Here is a 22,179-nt window from a genome sequence, read left to right on the forward strand (position 1 = left end):
AACTGAATTGAACTGAACTGAAATCAGCCTTTCTCTCAGACTTCTCTTTCTACCAGATCACCCTGCTTCTACAGAAGGATTTCCTAAAACAGTTAATGATTTTTCCTCACTTAGAACAAGTCTAGATGTAAATCTTTAGCTCCCCAGCCCTCCCTCACTTATCCCCTTCTCCCTTGTATCCATTTGTGTCTTTTGAGAACAGGGTCTGTCAAGGTCTAGCAGTTCCCTATCCAAGGGAAGCAATCAAAGTTTGAGTTGAGTTTAATTCATGAATGGCCCAAGATCAGGGACCTGACAACAAGCTTCCAATAATCAATCTCCTCCTTCACTGATTGGGGATAGGGAACTGACCACAGTTAGGTAACAGGCTTGAGGTGTTCACCAGGTCTCCTCATGCTTGCTCAACTGGGTTGACTTGAATCAAACCTTATCAAAGAGTAGATGCTCTGATAAAGTATCGGCTGTTAGAGGCCATGCCTAATCCTCTAGACTCATCCCATGTGATGTCTGTCACGACTGTCAATCGAGGCCCCCCCCCAGTTGGGGTTTCCTTGGAAGATAAGGAATGGTTTGTTGCCATTCCCTTCTCAGCTCATTTACAGATAAGAAAGCTGAGGCAGAGTTAAATGTCTTGCCCACAATCATTATACTACCTTCCTTTAAACAAGGAACTTTAAAAGAGTTGTAGCTCCTTTAAACAAGGCAGCTAAAGAATAATGGAAATATAGTGTGGGGAAAAATACCACAGCTGAATTTTGAAGTTGTGATGATGACATAAACAATAATGCTAGTTGTCATTTATAATCAATCAGCAAGCATCTATTATGGAGCAGGCACAAATACAAAAGAGCAAAACAGTTCCTGAACTCAAGAAGACTGCATTCTATGGGGAAACAAGTATATACATATAAAAACATAAATATAAAAGATTATACAAGGTAATTACAAGTTAATTTGAGGGAGCATTTGAGGCTATGGGAATCAGGAAAGGTTGCATTTAGGAATGATGAAAAGAAGCTGTGAAGTCAAGAGATTTCAGGAGTCAGAGATGAGAAAGGAATGCATCACAAGGTACAGGGTACAGCCTGGACCAAACGCCCAAAGGTAGGGGAAGACTCATGACCTCCAAAGCCAGAAGGGTGCCACTTTGGTCAGGATGTAGTCCACATGAAGGGAAGTAAGGTCTAATAAGCCCAGAAGGGTAAACTGGAGTCAAATAGCAAGGGGGTTCCAAATGTCAAAGGACTCTGTATTTTAGCCTAAATTAGAATTAGAATCTCTGGCCCTTTAGAACATTATAACTGTGAAAAAAAAAAGTTTCCTAAAAGGAACTGTCTTATGTAAGGAAATTAAGTCTCAGATAAAATGATTTCTCCAAAATCATACAGCTAATAAATGAGGCAGGATTTGAACTCGGCTTTCCCTGACTCTACTTCCAGAACTCTATCCATTATACCATGTTGCTTTTCAACTCATCTTCCCTTTCCCTTCTCAATTTCTTCACCTCTAACTTGCATGCCTTGGCTTGGGCAACCTGTAACATCCATCCTAGGTGTCACCCTCACAGGATCAGGGATTTAAAGATGGAAAGAACTTCACAAGCCCTCAGAGAAATGAGTCTTACTCAAGGTCAGGATTTGAACCTAGGTCCACTTAGCATTCTTCTCCTTCTACCATGCTGATGATCCATGTTTTCTGGTTATGGTGAGGTATATCGTATAACACACCTGTCCTCCCTGTATTTGCTTTGGATCCAAAAGGAGATGCTGATTAATAATATATAAACCTGGGCTTGTAAGGGTTGGCATCTGAAAAGGATGCATAGCAAGTGGCATTGAAGAGTAATGACCTGGTGGTGTGAACATGACTCCAATTCACTTAGGAGGAATGGGAAGGGGAGCATATTCAGCGGGTGCACAGCAGATGTCCCATTATCCCTCGAGTGAGTGTGTGACCAGAGAAAGCTTCTGTGAACATTAATCATTTCTGAAGCCATTTGGTTTGAGATGATCATTAAGATTCCACTGGGTTGGGCCAGCATTTCTTCCTCCCTTGGACCCACTCTCAACTTGTTCTCTGGGTGACTGGCAAGGCAATCCTTGTGTTTCATGTATTGTGAAGGGAAAAAAATAGCTTCATCTCCGTGACAACGGATAATCATCAGGGGCAAAGATGTCATCCTCTTAGATTTTCATCACCATTAAACAGGTGAGGGGGAAGAGCGGTCCCAAATCACCCTGCCTCTCCCACCAGTCAGAGGAGGTTCATCTGTTGCAGGCTCCCCCATGATTTGGGGCAGTGACCTTGTTTCTAGGGAGGCTTTGCCATGGGGACAGTAGCTGGAGCCATTCCAGTTTCAAGGACTGGGGGACACCTATTAGAAACATTTCTGTGCTTCCCCTTATCCACTTCCCACATGCTAAATGCTCGGAATAGAAAACAGAAGGCAAACAGTCCCTGCCTTCAAGGAGCTTATTCTAATAGAGAAATATGCCAAGATATGCCCATACACAGCAGAGTTTTGGAATCAAGGGAGTCCTGAGTTCAAATCCCACCTCCCACACATACAAGCTATGTGACTTTAGGCAAGTTCCTTAACCTGTTTGCCTCAGTGTCCCCATCTGTAAATGACATTATAATAACTACTCTTTCCCCCAAAGGCATTGTGAAGGTCAAATGAAAAACTAATTGTAAAGTTCTTAGCACAGTAACTAGTGTTGTTATAATTAACTGAATGACTGTGGGCAAGTCCCTCAACTTCTCCTGGCCTCAATTTCATCATCTGGGGGGGATAAGAAATAACAACATTTGCCTCTCAAGGAGATTGGCTAGGTTCAAATCAGATAAAAACATCTTTATAAATGTGATTTCTTTTGTCATTTCCTAGAAATTTGAAAAGTGTTTAACCCCCAGATAAACCCATATAAGTTCATCATTATCTTTATTATTATTATTCTCTCCCCCTAATCCAGAGATCCACATCATATTAGGAGGTTTTTTTGAATGAACTAATTGAGAGACTGTTTTTCTCACAGATGCATGGTTGGGTATGTCAATGCCAGCCTCTCAGTGTTTCTCATTTCTGACTTTGAAAACCGATCTGAGCCTACATCCGATGGGAGTGAATTCTCGGGAACCCCACTCAAATACTGCAGGTAAGAATGTCATCATGCTCTTCTCCCTTTTCCTCCTCCGGTTCCCTTCTCCTTCTTCCCCACTTCAGGCCTTTTTGTGGAATGGTAGAACTTCTGCATGAGTCTCATGCTGACTTTTTATAAAATAAATGTAATCATGCATTTTGGAATTCACCTAGAACCATAGTAAAAACATTGCAAAGGGGACTTGGTCAGATGAGACAGCCCCCCCTAGAGCCTGAGCAGAAGTTGTAAAAGGTGACCCCCTGTGGGTATTTTCTGCACCCACCCACTCCCTGCTGGTGGGCACACTGTGACAAAGAATCCCAGTCCAATGGAGGTTCCTAAGACCAACTTACAGCAAAACTTTGAATCTCAGGCTTGTCCTAGACCCCAGCTGTACCTAGAGTTGGAAGGGATCCTAGCAGTCATCCAGTCTGATCCTTCCTCCTTTTAAGCATTTGCCCTAGGCCCCATTGCTATGAAGTGCCGATGGGAAGGATTCGACCTTAGATAGCATCACAGACTTCGAGAGGAAAGAAACTTTGAGATGGTCTAGTTTGATTCCCCTCATTTTGTTGAAGAGGACACTGAAGCCTGGTGAGGCTGGTGGTAGAACTTAGAATGGACGCTCTTTTTTTTTAAAGGAGGAAGGGTGCACCCGGGCCTTTGTAGTGCCAAACTCTCCAGTAACATCCATTATTTGCAGCTGTTCAAAGAAAAGAGCAATGTATAAAAATTCCATTTATCGATCTCCATGGATTTGTCAGCACACACATGAAAGTGTTCATGGCATCAGGTCTTATGAAATTAGTCTCAATCAAAAAATCTTGATAATAATAATGATAATAATAATAGCTAGTCTGTGTGTAATAAGGTATGCGACATGCTTTACAAATATCGTTTTTGATCCTCAGAAGGTATTATCGTATTCCTTTTGAGGAAACTGAGGCAAAGGGATTAAGTGGTTTACCCAAGACCACCTAGCTAAAAAGGATCAGGTCTTTCCTCCTCCCAGTTCTGTGCTTGATGTCCTGTTCGGCTTGGCTGTCTCAGAAGCAAAGAGCCCCTAGAGATTCCTTAGTAAACCCTTTCATTTCACAGAAGGTAGAAACTCAGGTCATTGTATGCCCACAGAACCTAAGTGCCTTGCCCCCATAGCTAATGGGTGGCAGTCAGTTCTCACAAGGCATTCAGTCCCAAGCTATGACTGCAGGAAGGTGCTGGCATGGCGCATCAGAAATTAGTCAACCAAACCCTTCAATGACCTTGGAGAAGCTTCTCAATGGCATACCATGCTCCAGTAATACTTGGTTCCACTATGTTCTCCTTTTACCTGGTGCTTCGATGGACTAGCTCCTTTCCCCAGGTCTCTCTCCCAGCATCCACCAGTCTTGACCATCTTTTTTGCTTGAGTCCCTGAGAAAACAGGGACTGGCAGAGCCACTGCAGAAAACGAGGCAGGCCAGAGGAAACCTCTGCCAGCTGGCCAACTAGAACAAGCTGAAGGGACTACAGAGCACTCTCCTAGTCCCTTACTGTTTTGATTGACAAGAGTGTCAAGTCAATGAGAGATCTTTAAAACTCCAGTGAATCCAGGTACGGACTATACTTGAGGAAGTGTGTGTGTGTGTGTGTGTGTGTGTACATGGCCGTGCATACAAAAAAAATGATTATTTATAAAGCACTTTGAAGTTTGCAAAGCACTATGTCATCTCATCTAATCCTCACAACAACCCTTTCAGCTAAATGCCGTTATTATCCACATTTTACAGATGAGGAAACTGAGGCAGACAAAGGTTAAGTGATTTACCCAGGATCATAGAGGATCCACTGCCACACCTTGCTAGCTCCTACAGGTATTGGATTTGGATACAATTGTAGAGGGCTGGATGAACTGATTTTCCTTCTTAAGTTCAAAGTTAGCTGCTCACAGATTGCCTATGTGAAAATAATCAAAATAAGATACACATTTATATTTAGGGTAGTGAATCTGGCATTTTATTTTACCAAAAAGAGAGGTAGAAAAAGTACTGGTCACAAAAAACCACATTCGGATACATTCAAGCATTTTAATTAAAGATCTCTTTTGTCATGAGAAGTAGGAATCGATTGAGTTGTACCTGAAACCAGTGAAAATGCCAACTGTTCATCATTCAAGCTTGAAAACTTCCTTTCAAGATGCAGTTCTGAAAAAAAGAAAATGGAACTATTAGAAATGAAACAAATATCCCGTTTATCAGATGGTGAAAGGCAAAATCTACCCTTTCCTGTAAGCCTGCCTGTCGTTTTTAAGATTTGTATTCAAGGGGAGGGTAGAAGAAGATACTGGAAAGACCAAATTATAGCTTTTGAATTCTCATTGTTATGACATGGGATTCATGGCAGCTTCCTCATTGACCCAGGGAAGCACACTGTTCGTGGGGATTCCAGAGCATCCTTGGGTGCTTCTGCCAGCAATTAAGCAGCAGATTTTTGTCTGCCAATAGTAATAGCATCAATGCCTGGGTCTGTGTCCAAGCATCAGCCGATCTAGCTAAGGTTGGAGAGGCTAGTCGCTATATTGACTACAAGGGAAATTGTTTTATTTTTTTTTTTTACTAGTTTCCACTAAGACATAAAAGGGTTGTGACTGTGTTGGTCAAGAAGTACCTAACAGCCCGAGACAGTGAAGGAAGACTCGATGGGAATTAGATCTCAAGCCTGAATCAGTCACCCATGTAACCTTGGGCAAGTCAGTAAGTTTGGTTTGCCCATCTGTCCAAGAGGGGGTTGGACTAGATGAGCTGTAGGGTTCCTTCCACCTCTAAACTCTGATCCTTTGAAGAGTAATAGACAGAATCAGACAGACAATATATGATCCACATTAACCCAGTCACGCATGATGAAAGCACTGAAGAGGAGCTTCAATTCCTCAATGAATCCCATTTCCTGCATGCACCCTCCTTAGCCAGAAGGGCAGCAGGATGAATGGAGAAGACTGGGGTCTCCCAGTCTCAGGGCATATTCAGCAGCAGTCCCAAAGGTCAGAGCCCAGTGGATCCTAGATCTAGACAGGAAAGGGACCTCAGAGGTTATCCATTCCAACCATCCACTCCAACCCTCATGACATCACTGAGTTGGATGATTACCTTCCTGATCTTCCTGATCATTCACGGAGGTTAATTGGTCAGTCAATCAATGAGCAGTCATCCCTTCCTATAAGTCAGAATCTGGGGTGCACACTAGGAATATGAAGAAAACAAAGGCATGGTCCTTGCTCTCACGTTCTCTCCTGGAAAGCCTGCAGGGAAGCCTCCAAGCTGCTCTGGCCAGGTCCACAAGACCTTCATTGTGGTAATTTGGGTGTGTCTTGAGCCATGCTTGGCACAAGGCCAGACAAAAAGTGACTACCTCAGATAAAACAGACATCTCCATGATTCAATTCTATTCAAATACCACTAAGGTTTTTTTCCAGGCTCTTCACTAGGTCTTGAGGAACAGAACACCCTAAACAAGACAAGTAGTACTTACCCAATACAACTATCTCTATCTCTCCATAGATCGATTGATCTATTTAGGAAATTAGCCTCAAAGAGCCTCATAGACTTGCTAGTTCTAACCCAGGGCAAGTCACTTCATTTCTGTCTGCCTTGGTTTCTGCATCTGTAAAATGGGGTTGATAAGCAGCACTTACCTCAAAGGGTGTTGGGATCAAATGAGATGACACAAATCAAGGACTATGCAAATCTCAAAGCACTAAATGAATGACAACTATTAGCTGTCACGGGGAAGGGTTTAGGAAATAACAGACTCAGGAAATATGTGTGTGCATGTATCAAACCCTCATCAGAAAAATTTAACAGAAAGATGGTTTTCCCCATTTGCCCTCTTCCCTCCTTATCTCAGGTGCATGGATTTTGTGAAGCTTTTTTGCTTCAAGTCGAGCTACTCTATGATCTTTTGTGATCACCTCCTTGCTTAAGAATACCTCTCCTACTCACAGATATGGAGTGTTTGAACTATTTCTCATATTCTTGTCTAATATATCTTTAAGATCATGAATCCATGCAGCATGCTCTAAGGCCAATTTTTGTGACATTGCTTTCCACTTGTCACAGTAGTTTTTAATCAAGGTTTTTCCCTGGGTAATTTAGGTTTTCCACTTGAATACTGAGCTATTACATTCTATTGCTCTCCATTCTCCCTTGTTCTAATCTGTTCCATTGCCCTCCCTATTTTTCCCCGAATACCATATAGCTAGGATGGCTGCTGCTTTGTAATCTGAGGATTCAAAGTGCTGTACCTTCTTCATAAAATTCCTTGATACCCCAGATCTTTTTTTTTCCCCAAATGAATTTTGTTTTATCAAAGTCCATAATGTATCTCCTTGGTAATTTGATTGGGATAGCTTTAAAAGTGTAAAATAACTTTAGAAATGTTTTCCTTTTTATAATATTGACATGATCTAGCCATGAGAAATGAATATTCCTATAACTGTTGCCCTTTATATAAAATTGTACTTTATGATATGACTTAATATACATAGAAAATCTTTAGTATTTTTTAATTTAACCTGTCTTTTCTATGTTCTGAAAGGCTGATTCCTAGATTTTGTGTATTTTATAGTTATTTGGAATGGGATTTCCTTAGTATTTACTTCTTGTGTTTTGTAATGATAGAAAAAGGTTGACTTTTGAGGATGTATTGTGTAGTCCGCAACTTTGCAGAAGCTGTGTGTGTCTTAATTATTGTCTTTGCTAATTCTCTGGGATTTTCCAAGTAAACCCTCATGCCATCAGCAAATAAGGATAGTTTTATCTTCTCTTTACCAATTTCTATAATTTTGTTTTATTGCTTTTGCATTTACAAAATTTTATCAATTAATATTAGAGAGAATGGGCATCCTTGCTTCGTCATTCCTATTGTATATTGAGAAAGGTTCTAGTAAACCCCCAATACATTTTTTGCATTCTTCTAGATATATATTTTATTAACAAAATCTACCCTAAGCCTATACTTTGTATGGCTTTTAGTATAAAAGATTATTGTGCTTATTCAAAGGTTTTTTCTGCATATATTGAGATAATTTGAAATGTTTTAGTTTTTAATGTACTTTATTTAATTGCTTTAAATCTCACTTAATCATAATCCAATGATCACTTGAATGAAATTACTTGTTTCTTTGACAGGATTTTGTTTAAAATTTTTGAGGCAATGTTCATTAATGACATTAACCTAGTTTTCTTTGTTTTATCTTTCCTGGTCTATACAAATTATTAGAATATATATCTCAAGAAAGAATTTTGGTAGGGTGCTTTTTTCTTAATTTTTAAGAATTGGTAAACTGTGGCTACTAACTGTTCTTTATGGATTTTCTGCTTTCTTCTATTAAGTCAGACTAGCTAAGCATTTTTCAACTTGATTAGTCTTTCAGAGAAATAGATTATAGAAATTTATCATTTCTATGACATTTTTGGTTCCAATTTATGTCCTTTTTATTATCTCCTCTTGTTCTTATTTGGGGTCCATTCATTTAGTTGTTGTATTTCTAATTTTTCAAATAGCAGATTCATTCCATTAATTCTATTTTGTGAATATGTTTTGTAAGGCTGTTTGTCTCCGAGTGCTTTAACTGCATCTCAGATGTTGATACATCTCACATTATTTTATTTTATAGATATTATTTTTATGACTTATACTCTGACTCACTCATTATTTAGTATTTCATTGTTGGGTCCTTTGTGATTCCTGAAACAATTATTTTTTATTGAGCTTTGCTCTCTAAAGAATGTTCATGTTCACTATTTCTTCCTTTTTACATTTGTTTACAACATGGTTAATACATGGTTAATTTTTGTAAATGTTCTCTGTGGTGCTCAGAAATATGTATTTTCATTTACTACTTTGAAGACACCATCAGTCCTTTTAATCCAGTTGCTTCAGTTCTGTATTTTCCCTTTTGCTTCTCTTTATGTCAGGGCTTCCCTAAAACTTGAACGGAATATTGATGTTACATACATCACAGTATATAATTTGGATGCTGAGGCGTATAAGGAGTATATAAGTTTATTATTTAGAGTAGTCTTTATCCCTTTTATTTTACTAAACATTTTAATCATCTAGTTCAGGCCTTATGTGATCCATGGGCCATGGAGGACGCCTCTACTGTTAGGACAGCTTTAGAGCTCTGTTGTACCTGATCTCTTCCCACTAGCTGGTATTCTGTTATGTCCTGCTGATGTGCTCAAAATCCATTGATCCATTTCCCTATTTCTTAGCCAGTATCAGATAGTCTTGTTGACTGTCACTTTAGAATATAGCTTTATGGTTAGGCCACATTATTTGCATTTTTTTCATTAATTCCCTTGATATACTTCCAGGTGAATTTTGTTACTATATTTGCTCCATAAAACAATTTTTGGATGTTTGCTATGGCACTGAGTAAATAATTTAACTTGGGTAGAATTGTCATTTTTATTATATATTAGCTCAGCTGTCCCAAAAGTCTTGCTGCAACTGCACCAGGAGTCCTGGGACTCCCCTTGTTACTAAACCATGGGAAGAATGCTGACTTGGTAATTAGGGAACCTGGCTTCAAATTCTACCTCTAAAACTCAGATGTGACCCTGAGTGTGACTTCATCCCTCCCTCAGTCTCTATTTTCTAATTGATAAAATGAGAGGTTGGATTCAGAGGTTGTCTCCAGTCTAGATTGAGCCCTGAAAATGTTGAAGTGGCATGGTGGTCCTCTGAGCCCCTTGTGGGCTGGGAGAAAGCAAGAACCAATCCTAGGATCAATCCCGCCCAAGGAGATAACGTGTCTGATTTTTTCAGATATCGAGATTATCGAGACCCTCCTCACGCGCTGGTCCCCTATGGCTACACCCTGCAGTTCTGGCACGTCCTGGCCGCACGCCTGGCTTTCATTATTGTATTTGAGGTCAGTTTTTGTAGCTTGTTTCCTTTGAAGTTTTAAGTCACTTGGAACCTGAAAGGATTCTGAATCAAAGCAAGAACAAATGGGCACTTTGGGATGTGACTGTTGGTTGGATGTCTAATTAGTGATATGAAATGATTCCCTTCTTCCTTTATTTACATGCCCCTTAAATCAAGAAAGTTGTCATTTTTGACAACTAATTTAAATTAATAATATAATACACTAGAAAAAAGTAGCATTTCTATCTTGGACTTCTATAGTTGAGGCTTCAACCTATATGAATTCACTGGTTAAATATTTATCCTTGTCTGGAGCTGCTGAAAAAAACTACTGAGCAATTTTCTTTTGGGGAAGAACAATTGTGTGCTATTAGGGCTGAGGAGAAAGGCAGACACTTATCGTCAGCTCGCTCATCTAAAGTGTTAGTGCTCATTCACTTCAACAGATCAAACTGAATAGTACTTTCGGCCAAGAAGGTGCCGGCACTGGGGCACAAGAGGATTATCACTATTTGAACAGACCATGTCACACACGCCAGTGGTCCCTGGTTTGGGGGAGAGTTTCTGACTGTAGTTTGCCTGAGGAATTTTTGTTCAAAAAATATAACTCTCCATAGAAAACTCCTAATAAAAGGCAAGTTGACTGCCAATGGTGTGTGCTGGAAATCCTCACTACAGAAAGGAGAGAGCAATTTATGGCACAGCTCTACATTACCACATAAGGCAGGGACAGGCCCTGGACTAGGAAGCCTTGTTATGCTCAGTTCAAACCTGGGGCGGAGGATGCAGCTGGGAGACCCCTGAGGCTTGCCTCCATTTCACCACTTCTATAGGGGAAGTACCAAAATCACCTCTTTTACTGGGCTGTTGTGCGGATCAAATGGAGTAATGTTTGTAATAGCGGGAACTTAAAAAATACTTGTTCCTACTCTTTTGTTATTCAATCACATTTGACTCTTATCACTCTAATTGGAGTTTTCTTGGCAAAGATATTGAAGTCTTTTGCATTTCATTCTACAAATGAGGAAACTGAGAAACTCAGGGTAAAGTGACTCTCCCAGGGTCTGAGGTCAAATTTGAACTCAGAAAGATGAGATTGACTGTCATTCTATCCACTGGGCCACCTAGCTACTTTTATGTATTTTAAGGGTCACTAATTGGAAAAAAGTTAAAGGTTGTAAAGGAAACACAATTTTATGGGAAATAGAATTATAAATTATTCCATTAATTAGCCTCTTTACTCTTCCAAATGTTTGTGGGAGTATTTATTGTCTGTGTGTGCACATACATGCTTTAAGGAGCTTATAAAAGCATTAAGACTTTGGGGATGCCCTGTATTGTATATGGGTACATATGCATGTTAGAAAGAGAACACAAAACATAAAAATTATTAATGATTCCTTCTCACATGCAGAAGTGCTCTGATAAGTACGAATATTCATATTCATGTGAGTTCATAACCACCCTAGGAAAGATGAAAAAGACCCTCATCACCCCACAAGGCAAGGAGACAACGCAGTGAAACAGTAAGGCACCAGTGCCATCTTGTGGTGCTTAGGATCCACTGCCAGAGACGGTAGGAAATAACAGTTTGTAGAAACTTAGTTCAAGTAGAGATGAGTCTGGTAGGCCAGACAGGGGTACAGCGGCTAGAAGGTGGGACCTGGAATCCATGCGTACCAACTGCAGGCAGTCACCAGCTGTGTAACCCTGAGCAAGGCCCTTCCCCTTTGTCTCATTTTCCTCATCTGTCAAATAAGCTGGACCACTCCTCTACATGGGGTCATGGCCAGCTGGACATAACTGAACAAACAAGACAACCAGCTCCTCTCCCCCCTCACTTTGGAACAGCCCATCTGCCCCTCTAACAAGTCTGCAATGGCATCCTGGGGCGGGGTGCTTAGTCCCCAACTGTTCTCAAGTGCTTCCTCATAGCCAGGTGCACTCTGTTCAGACCCACAGGTTAGTCCTTGCCCTAAATGGGGAGAACAAGTACCATTTTATTCTTAAGATACAGAAGGTGCTGGAGAGGCACTTCTGAACTTCTCACCTCCATGCTGTCTCTTGTTTTCCAAGGTCTCCCCTGGGGAACATGCCTTCCAGGCTCAATGGCTTCGATTTCAAGCTCAGGAGAGGGGGCCCAAAGAAGCCCAGAGCAGCACATCTTTTAAACAGACAGGATCTTTGCAGAGCTTAGCCAACTAGGATTATTCAATCAGATTTAGTGCACTAACCTGGGTCCACACTCAGAGGCTCTCTAATCCCTTCATTTACATAAATATGTGGAACTTGAGGCCCAGGAAGATTCAGTGGTCAGGTAGGATTTGAACCCAGGTCCTCTGCCATAGAATTACTGGGTCCATCTATTCTCTCAGTGCCCCCTAGAGATAAGTGGAAGAATGTAGCCCAGAACTGAGTCCATTTTGTCCTCTCTTGTGTTCTAGCATCTTGTATTTTGCATAAAGCATCTGATTTCCTACCTGATCCCAGACCTTCCAAAAGATTTAAGGGATCGAATGAGGAGAGAAAAGTACCTGATTCAGGAGATGATGTATGAGGCTGAACTGGAGCGACTCCAGAAGGAACGCAAGGAGAGGAAAAAAAATGGGAAAGCTCATCATAATGAGTGGCCTTGATTGGGTAAGTTGAGAAGGTTTGGGAGCTAAGCCCCTGACCCTGGGGGTCTGTCTGTAGGTTAAATCAATCCTCATGCTAGGACTATAATGAATCACCTGGAGCAGGAGGGAGGGGCCATGGTGGAGAGGTGCTGAGGACCTGCCCTCCCTCAAAGAGCCCCATCTCTATCTCATCCCAGAGATAGAGAAAGGCCGCCTTTACAGGAGATGACAGGAAGGGCAATTCTTCTCATCATGCCCATCTTGGAGAACCTGGGCCCCTCTCATCTCTGATACCTCAGAGCTACTTCCACTTTTCTGGCTGTTCTGAGGGCAGAGATGGCTAGAAGGGGGAGTCATGTATCCCCAAGATACAGAAATCTGTTCATTGTGGCCACCTGGGCACTAGAAGCAACAACACACTCACCTTCCTTTGGGCTGCAGGGGGGCTTTACCCATGAATTTTTTTGTCTGTGCCCATAATCCAAGCTTCTCTCCTTCTCTCAGCAACTACTCTTTCGTAGTGAAACACGAAATTTTCTGAGTACCCAAGACTCCAAAAACCTCATCTTCCACTTGTGTCTGATTCCTCCCCCATTGCTCCTCCATCCCTAACTTGTGCACAAGGATGACGACTTAGAAGGCCCCAGCCCTCTCTTAAATGTCAGTTTGAACTGTCCTTTGTCATTCAAGTCCTCCCTTGCAAAGAAGCATCACATCCATCCCCCTCATCATTTAGCTGAGGATGTTGGGGGGTATGCAGATGATGAGAGTGAGGAAACAGGGAAGAGGCAAGGAGCCTAACATTGTTATAATGGAAGGCTTGGGGGATAGATAGAACCTGCAGAGAGGGGAGGTCAGAGAGCAGCAGGTGTTTTGGCAAAGGTCACAGAAGCTCCATTTTGGACACGCTGAACCAGAAGTACCTGCAGCTCTCCACTGCCCAGGAGTCTCTCCTTTGTTCTCATCTCCTCTCTCTCTATATACTCATTCTTCCAATCCACATGTTTTATCATTGTCCAGAAAATCATTCTTTGATTTTGGCTTTGTCATTGTCCCAACCTCCCTCTGGCATTCAAGGTCTTGCCTCCATAACTTGATTCTAGTCTACAGTTCCTGTCTTCTTTCTTGTTACTCTTTCCCAGGAACTCTATGCTCCAGAAAATCTCTCTCGGCTCTCTCCCATACCCCCAGTGCCCCCCATCCCCATCTTCCTAAACCTCCTGCAATGTGGCCCAGCTTTTCCTTGGACTTACCATTTAATGTTGAGCTTGAGATGCTGGTGCCTTTCTACTAGATTCTAAGTTCCCCAGGGGCAGGCTCTCTCCTTCAGGAAACCAGGGCCACCATGGAGTGGTCTGCTATTCTTCAATTCCCCACAGTTGGCAGGACATCACCCTGTGGCTTCTGTTGGCCTTGCATTGGGTTCTTAAAACTCCCTTCTGCCCCAATTGGTCCCACTGCAAAACAGGCATGATTGGGATTTGACTCCTCCTGGTTCACTTTTCACTTACAGATGATCCTAAATGTTCCACGCTACTGTTTTTCATGTAGAGTCTATACATGGGAATTTAATTCCCTTTTTTTCCTTTTTCCCCTTCCTCCCAGGTAACTGGCTGTTCATCTGAATGCAAAGGATCTGTCTTCTGTTTACTCATTCCTGCTGTGGAAGCACCACCTTTAAGAGAAGGAAAAAAAATGCAAGCTCAGTGTATGTCCCAGACATTTTCAGTAGCAAGTTGGTTGGCACATGCAGAGGACTGACTGTAAAAACCATTTTGCGATCCAGCATATGACTGCTCTCCATAGACCATTTTCTTGACAAGCAAGCATGTACTTCATGGGCAGTTATATATGTGAATTTAAAAAAAAATCAAGGAAAAATTGTACACAGGGACTGTTTTTCAGTCTGTTTCCTATCTTTTTTGCAGTACGTTCCATGTGAATTTTACAGACACTAACAAAAAAAGTACATTAAAATCTGGATATTTGAGCATAACATTCCTAGCATTGTCCTACATCTATGTCACCAAACACAACTAAGACCCTGTTTACAAATTTAATCTTGTTTTTTTTTTCTAAAAATTTCCACTCTTTCGAGAAGTTACTCCATATAACAGACATCTTGACAGCCATCAGTGTATGGCCATGGATGTATGTGAGTATGTACATATGTATAGTCACTCATCCCGACATATGTACATACAATTATATATTATAAATATATATATAAAGTGCATAAAGAGAAATTCCTAATTTGTAAATAGCCAAAGGGTACAAAGAATGTTGAATTTTCACATTTAAAGAGTCATCCACATAAAGCCATGTTTAAATGCTTCAATAATGTGATGCAATAAAATTTAAAAGAAATTATTATGCACAAGAAATGTTTGCTGTGTGGTCTTTGAAAATTCACTTGGCTTTCATTTTCAAATCATCTTTTTTTTCCATTTGCTAAGAATCAAAGGAAACTTTGCAGTGTCTCTCCTATAGTCTTAGATTTGGAGTCAGAGAAGCAAAGTGCAAATCTCTCTCCTAAATCGAGCTGGGTTAACCTTTCCTGAGTCACTCAGATCTTAGAAGGTCTTAGAGTCTTCACTGTTTAAACAAAAAAGAGAGGAGAGAGGAGAGAGAGGAGAGAGAGGAGAGAGAGGAGAGAGGAGAGAGAGAGAGAGAAAAGCCAGGTCTAAATCTTTGATCTGGGTGAGCATTTTTTCTACATAGTTTAAAATGTTTTCTGTCTTTCCCCACTCTTCTTTCTCCCTCCAAGGTCTATCATCCAAAGACTTCTTAAAAATGCTACAAGTATAATTTTCTGGGGAAATTCCCCAAACAATTAATGGAATCACACAATTCTGAATCACAACACTAATGTAAAAGTGACTCGAAATACCAGTAAATCCTGATCTGAGAAAAGGTAGATCCATCCAAGAAATGACTGTTTCTAGGCAACATCAATCTTTATCTTCCCTGCCTTTTAAGAGATGCAAGTATAGTTTTACAAATCAAGTTTGTTTTTCCTTTGCTCTTCAGAATCCTGAGATTGGAGCCCTTTCCTTTATCATTTTTCCCATTCCCATTTTTCCTAACTTTGACCTGAGGCCTATAGTCTTCTAATTAAGACTGACAAGCTAGAAAGCAGTGGTGGAAGACTTTAAGTTTCTCATCTCTCCCATGTCTTACCTACTGCCATGGTTTCGTATCCATAGTGATACAAACACCCCAAAGTCAAGGGCCTCCCCCAGGATCTGTGCAGAAATTGGAAGGGCCAGGACATCAGCAGCTTGCTTTCACAAGTTCCTGGCCCAAGTGACTCTTCATAAATGCTTGTTGATTTGAGGTAATTATGCAACTTCAGATCTGATCGTGAGCTGGAAAAGATCCATGTTCCATAAGCAGGAGGCTCGGGGTGGGGGTGGGGGGTTATATCACAGAGAAGCCCAGGCTTCCTCCATCTTTGCAATTCTGGCCTTAAGGCTGAAAGAACATGATTGGCCCAGCTATACGTCTGTGTTCTAGGGGAGAATCTTCCTTTTCCAAGAGTCTCCAGAGAGAAAGCTGTCCATTCAAGGAACCTAGAAGAATAGGTAGGACTAGTAACCAAAAAAAACTGAAAGAGGAAAAAAATACTTTCAAAAGCAGGATGAACAGCTGAGCATGACACCTTGGGCTTGGAGGAATTTTAAATTTCATAAAATGCCAGGTCCAAATCAAATATATAAACAGTGTGGACCAAACACAGATAGGAAGTATCAGGTTCAAGTCAGCCTCCAGGTAACATCTTGTGTGGTAGGGAACTCTCAGAGAAAGGAATAGTTGAGATTTTGTCTTCAGATGGCACTGAAAAACAAAAAGAAACCCTGACAAAGTCTTCCTTGATTTGTGTGTGGACAATGGGACAAGCCACTATCTCCCCACAGAAAAGAAACATGCTCAAAGATCAATGGGAAGCAAGACTAGGGCTGGAAGGGGCTTATTTACAGATGGGGAAACTAAGACCCTTGTTCAAGGTCACAAGGGGAACAAGACTGATAGGATTTGAATTAGGAGCAACTCTAATTTTGTTTCTATCATGATCAAATGTCTAGGAGGGATAGACTCTGTCCAAGAAGTCCTCCAAAGGAGCCCTCATATAAGAAACTATAAATGACAAATTTTTACATATATCTGTGGAACTCATAGTTGTCTCCTGAAAAGTTTCTGTTATGTTTTTTAAACTAAATGTTTCTAGCTAGAGGAATCTAAGTATACTAGAACATTAGTACAAAGAAGTAAGGAGGAAAATCCCTAAAGTTTGCTCATTTATATCCTAATATTTCTGACACTAGGGTTATATTTTATCACGAAAAAAATCTACTGATTTTAATTTGGGACAATGTGGCAAGAAAACTTGAGTTCAAAGCTTCCCTCTGACAGTGACTAGATTTAACCTACTTGGTAAAACAACTCATTTCTCTGAGGCTGTTTCTACATTGGAAAATACCCTCATGGGTCATCAGAATGGTCAAAAGCAAAACTATGCCAAGGGCTTCCTAAACTTTGAGGTGTTTTATTAATATGTTGCAGTTCTTGAAATCCAGATACTCACTGTAGTTGCTCGCAGCTTCCACTTTTCATAGGAGACAAACCTGACAAAGATCTTCATCTCTCTTTTAATGTCCTATAATCAATCCTCTCCTTTCTGGAAAAAAAATACCCAACAGCCTATTGAGAAAAGATTTCTCTGCAGTGACTGTCGGGCCAGAAGTGCAACATAAGGGCTCCAAGGTTCATCCTAAACTGGGAGGTTTTGTTTGGTCACACAATTCATAAGAGCTGGCCAAGGCCTGGGAGAAGCTCCCTGGTCAGGGGGCTAATAATGGGTTTACCTTCAAGGGTCTTAGGAAGGAAGTCTGGAAGCCTGGAGTCCTGATCCTGGAGAGATGGACTGGGTCTAAAACTAACCCCAGGCCAAAGGAAGAGGCAGAGCTGAGATAACATGTGGTCTGAAAGACCTCCTCTCCCTCCCAGGAGTGGGTACCAATACAAAATAGATTCATTTTCAGTAGTTGGCAAAAAATCTCCAACCCCTTTTCTTAGCTACACGAGCAGACACCCTGGTCTTGATGGAATTTTATTTTTACACCCATGAAATCAGAGTTCTAGAATAAATATGATGACAGTCAGGACATCACAATCTCAAGTTCAAGTCCATCTCCAAGTGACCCTAGGCCAATCTCTACTACTGGAGGGAGCTTCCTCACTGAGAGGTCCTTAGACCTAAACAATCAAAGCTCAAGTCTCCCCCCCAACACTAGATGTGTATATATATATGTATATATATATATATATACACATATATATATATATATATACACACACACACATATATATATATATACATATATATATACTTATACATAGGTATATACACAGAGGAAAAGAAATCTATATGTGTGCACATGTCTACACATACATGTGTAATATTTTACATGTCCTATTAATTATAAATAGGCACAGATCAGAAGTAGGGCGACACAGGGTTGGGGGTTGTCCCATAGGAAGGCCAGGTTCAAATCCTACTTTTGCTTTATATGGGTGAGGGGAGAACAGGTATGAACCTGGAGGAGTCATTTAATTTCTTAGTGACCTGGAAACTCTTTTGTGATTCTTAAGTGACAGAGAAGGAGCTGACCTGCCCTGATGGAAGAGGTTCCTCGCTGGCAGGTCCCTAGCTATTTAGGAACAAAGCATAAAAGTATTTACACTTAAAAATCTCCTTTTGGGGTCTATCCTGTGGTTACTGTGGCGTAGAAAGAATTCAGGGGGGAAAACCTATTAACAAGGCAGATTCACATATTCTCTGCAACTTCTACTCTTAGAAATGAGCATCAAGATATGATATGATATGATTTGCCCAAGGTCTCAGGGTCAGTACCAAAGGAGGCAGAACTGGGACCCAGACTATCTCCACTCTGTTGTGACTCTGTCATGCTCTTCCTCACAAACACACTCACAAACAAATACACACACACACACACACAAATGATTTCCATCTACCAATCAATATATGATAGATGTAATCACACAGAGATAATTCACATTACCAAAAGCAGCCTTCTGATGCCAACAGAGACATCCCGGCCTACTGCCCACACCTGGTCATCTCATGTGAGAAGGGCAACGCATTTGGCAGGCTGCCATGCTTTCTCCTGACATTATCACTATGCAAGCAGTCCTCGAGTTCCATCAGAGCCTGTCATCTCCAGCTCTCCCCAAGCAACCAGTCCATAGCATATAAGACTGAAACTAAAACTCTAAAGGAAGGCTTAACATACCGAAAATATAAAAATAGGACAATAGGTGACAAAATAGTGGATACAAGAAAGCACAGCACTGGGTTAGCATCCTGAGTATTTAAAAATATGCAACATTAAACATTACAAAATGTTTATGCAAAATTAATTTCAAAAGATCTCTGAACATGAGAAAGTCATTTCAAGTCATGGAGTGAAAAATTTCCAGAGCCAGTGATTTTAGGCAAGATGGGTGAGGCATAAGGCTGTGCCTCTTACAGTCAAGACCAGATTTCTAATTTTTCCACAGTCCGGTGTAGATCAGAATTAGGGAAAAATAAAATGTTTCATTAGTGAAACTCCTCAAGGTGGTTTATCAGCTTCTTCCAAGGTGCTAATTTTGTGATGCTGAAACACCTACTTGGTTTACCTAAAAGAAAAAAAAAAAATAAGTGACAAAAAATAAACACATGTTCAACTATAATAACATCCCACTTACATTAGCCAGAATTCTAGCAATATTAACCATCTTGTAGATCTGCATAAACCAGTAATTAGGTCTTTGGAGATTAGTAATAGTTGCACAAAATTCAAATACTAAAATAACTTTATTTTACATGCCATTCTGACAAGTTTGACTATCTGATTTCCTAAACCACATAAGCTGTTAAGAGACAGATATACTGATAATAGTAATATGTCTCCAAAAAAAGAAATCAAGGAATTATAAAAACACATTAAGTTTGGGGGCCCTTTTTCAACTAGATCTGGAGAGGTCAGTATTATAGCCCAGCTCAATAAATGATATTCAGAATTAAATCTCTGATTTCAACCTGCCAAAATCCCATCCATCCTCCAAGCCCTTCATCCATCAAACTTTCTCTGCTTCTCTCCACATCTCACTGTGGATACAGACACCTCTCCCATAGCCCTTACCTCTCTCAAGACCAGCCTCTCCTTACCCCTTTATCATGAGTCACCAAGATCAATTCCTTCTCTCCTGCAGGAGATACTCAGCTTCTTCCAGGCTGGACTATGTTCATTCCATGTCTCAGTAGTGCTGGCCCAGCACTCAGTCAATAGCTAGTCAATCAAAATCCATTCCCCCTCTGATCTGGTTCTGGGAGCCCCATGCCTTAGCTAGGTGGGTTCTCTGGCCCTAAGGGACCAATTTACTTACACAGAGTTTAAAAGGTTTACAAAGAGAATCGATACCATGGGTATGAGTATACCCATTTGCCCAAAGCTGCACAAGCCTAAATTAGTCAGAGCCAAGACTCAAGACCTCCTCAACAGTTTCCAGATTCTCAACAGTTTCCTCGTGATTCTCAGTCTAGGTGCCTTTCCCAGAAAGATTACTGCCTAGAGATAGCAATTACCTTATCTAGGCAGAAAAAAAAATATAAATAAACTGAGCATACAAACTTATTCCTTGAGCACTTTTATCAGAGCTAAACAACAAGTCAGTCAAACAGCAGACACTAAAGCTTGGTCTTACACAGGGCAGTTTTGGGGACAAACAAAATGGAAGCAGTCTCTTCCCTCAAAGAATTTACCTATATTTCACTGGTAGCTTTTGTACAGGTTGCAGGTAAAAATAAAACTTATCAACATATAATAAAAGATGAATGTCTTATCTAAGAACTAGAGTATTATGTTCAGTAAATTTGAAAAAATTTATTAGTGTGTAATTCAACTTTAATGATATTTCTTTTTACAGAAGGCAAGCCTATAATAGAAGATGAAATCCTAAGTATTTGTGAAATTCAAACATATTATTTTTGTATAAAGAAGTTATGACAAATAGAAGGTCAGCACACACAAATGATTTTATCAATGAACCAACAAAAACTGAGTTCCTATTCATCAGCTGGTAAATCTTTATTAAGTGTCAGGTCCTGGGCCAGGCTCTCTAATCACAATGAGTCTTCATTCTAAAGAATAAGACAAATACATACAGAGAGACTGTGTGTGTGTGTGTGTGAGTGATATGTGTGGGAGTGTATGGACAGTTGGATGGATAGAAGCAAATACAATAAGCAACTAAATACAAAGTCCTCCTGACTCTGAAGCTAGTCATACATCCATTTTACCATGCCACCTCTTTTACAAAACTTACTAGCAATAAGGGGGGATATAAGCAAAAATTCCATTTAAAATCACCACAAAATATTTACAATGTCTTAGTTTCCAAAAGACACTCCAGATTCATATAAATAAACCATAAAACATTTCATAGAAATGAAATAAGATTAAATAATTGGAAAGATAGTCACTGTTTATGGCTGAGTCAAGTCGGCATAATAAAAAATGATATTACCTAAATTAATTCACAAATTTAATGATATCAAAAATTTAAGTCTTTTTAGTATTATATATAATACAATTCACTTGAAGAAAATTAATTATAGCTTCTCAAGAAAATGAGGAAAATAAACAAGAATAGAAGGTACACAGTTGCAACATATTTCAACTATTATAAAACATTAATGATCAAAACTCTTCAGGATCAATTAGAAAGAAAAAGTGGATTAGAGGAACACATTAGAAAAACAAGAAAGAGCCAAAAATGACCTAAGGAGCAGTCCAGTGTCCAATAAGCCCAAGAACTTAAAGAGCTAGAGGAAAGATTCTCTATTTTGGACAAAATTGTCAAGTAAACTACAAACACTTTAGCAGAAACTCTGTTTTCATATCTGCCTACTCTTTACATATTCTAGGCCTTAAATCTTCTCTAATCTAAAATGGGAAGGAAACATGACATGAGTTTGATTAAGATGTCCTTTGAGAGCTCTTCCAGGACTCAATGATCCCATGGCAAAGAGCTTCATAGAATATAAAAATAAAATGTGAGATCACATAATAAAAATAAAAGAAAATAAAAAGGTACCTTTTGCAGCTACATAGAAATGGAAATTCTTAATAACAAACAAGGAATATCCATTTCTATGTAGCTGCAAAAGCACAATGGATAGAGCAACAGCCCTGGAGTCAGGAGGACCTGAATTCAAATCTAACCTCAGACACTTGACACTCTAGCTGTGTGAACCTAGACAAATCACTTAATCACACTGCCTCACAAAATCAAAAAAGAACAAAAGAAGTGATAAAAGACAATTTCTATCACATTAAATTAAAAAGGTTTTGCATGAGCAGTATCAGTGCAACTAGAAAATAAGAACTGATAGGAAAAGATGTTTACATTAATCATCTCTATTTACCTTAATTAACATTCAT

At 40.1% G+C, this 22,179-nt stretch overlaps 2 protein-coding genes across 11 annotated transcripts in view; one reads left to right on the top strand and one right to left on the bottom strand.

Annotated features, from left to right (window-relative positions):
• Positions 1-15,042, top strand: part of ANO4 (anoctamin 4) — a 413,892-nt gene extending 398,850 nt beyond the window's left edge. For all 6 annotated transcript variants that reach the window (XM_074226672.1, XM_074226673.1, XM_074226677.1 and 3 more), the window contains 4 exons: positions 3,036-3,155; positions 9,951-10,056; positions 12,497-12,692; positions 14,276-15,042. In XM_074226672.1, coding sequence (XP_074082773.1) covers positions 3,036-3,155; positions 9,951-10,056; positions 12,497-12,688 — 418 coding nt within the window. In that variant the 3' untranslated portion in view covers positions 12,689-12,692; positions 14,276-15,042. The remainder of the gene's footprint in view (positions 1-3,035; positions 3,156-9,950; positions 10,057-12,496; positions 12,693-14,275) is intronic.
• LOC141515258 (sodium-coupled monocarboxylate transporter 1-like) overlaps positions 5,121-22,179 on the bottom strand; it is a 106,764-nt gene continuing 89,705 nt past the window's right edge. For 2 of the 5 annotated variants that reach the window (XM_074226678.1, XM_074226682.1), the window contains 5 exons: positions 17,256-19,372; positions 16,332-16,507; positions 15,851-16,242; positions 13,924-14,345; positions 5,121-5,323 (listed from right to left, as the gene is read on the bottom strand). In XM_074226678.1, coding sequence (XP_074082779.1) covers positions 19,337-19,372 — 36 coding nt within the window. In that variant the 3' untranslated portion in view covers positions 5,121-5,323; positions 13,924-14,345; positions 15,851-16,242; positions 16,332-16,507; positions 17,256-19,336. The remainder of the gene's footprint in view (positions 5,324-13,923; positions 14,346-15,850; positions 16,243-16,331; positions 16,508-17,255; positions 19,373-22,179) is intronic. The other 3 variants (XM_074226680.1, XM_074226679.1, XM_074226681.1) reach the window with 3 other exon arrangements.

This window comes from Macrotis lagotis, chromosome 2 (genome assembly GCF_037893015.1).
Source record: "Macrotis lagotis isolate mMagLag1 chromosome 2, bilby.v1.9.chrom.fasta, whole genome shotgun sequence".
Taxonomy (NCBI): Eukaryota; Metazoa; Chordata; class Mammalia; order Peramelemorphia; family Peramelidae; genus Macrotis; species Macrotis lagotis.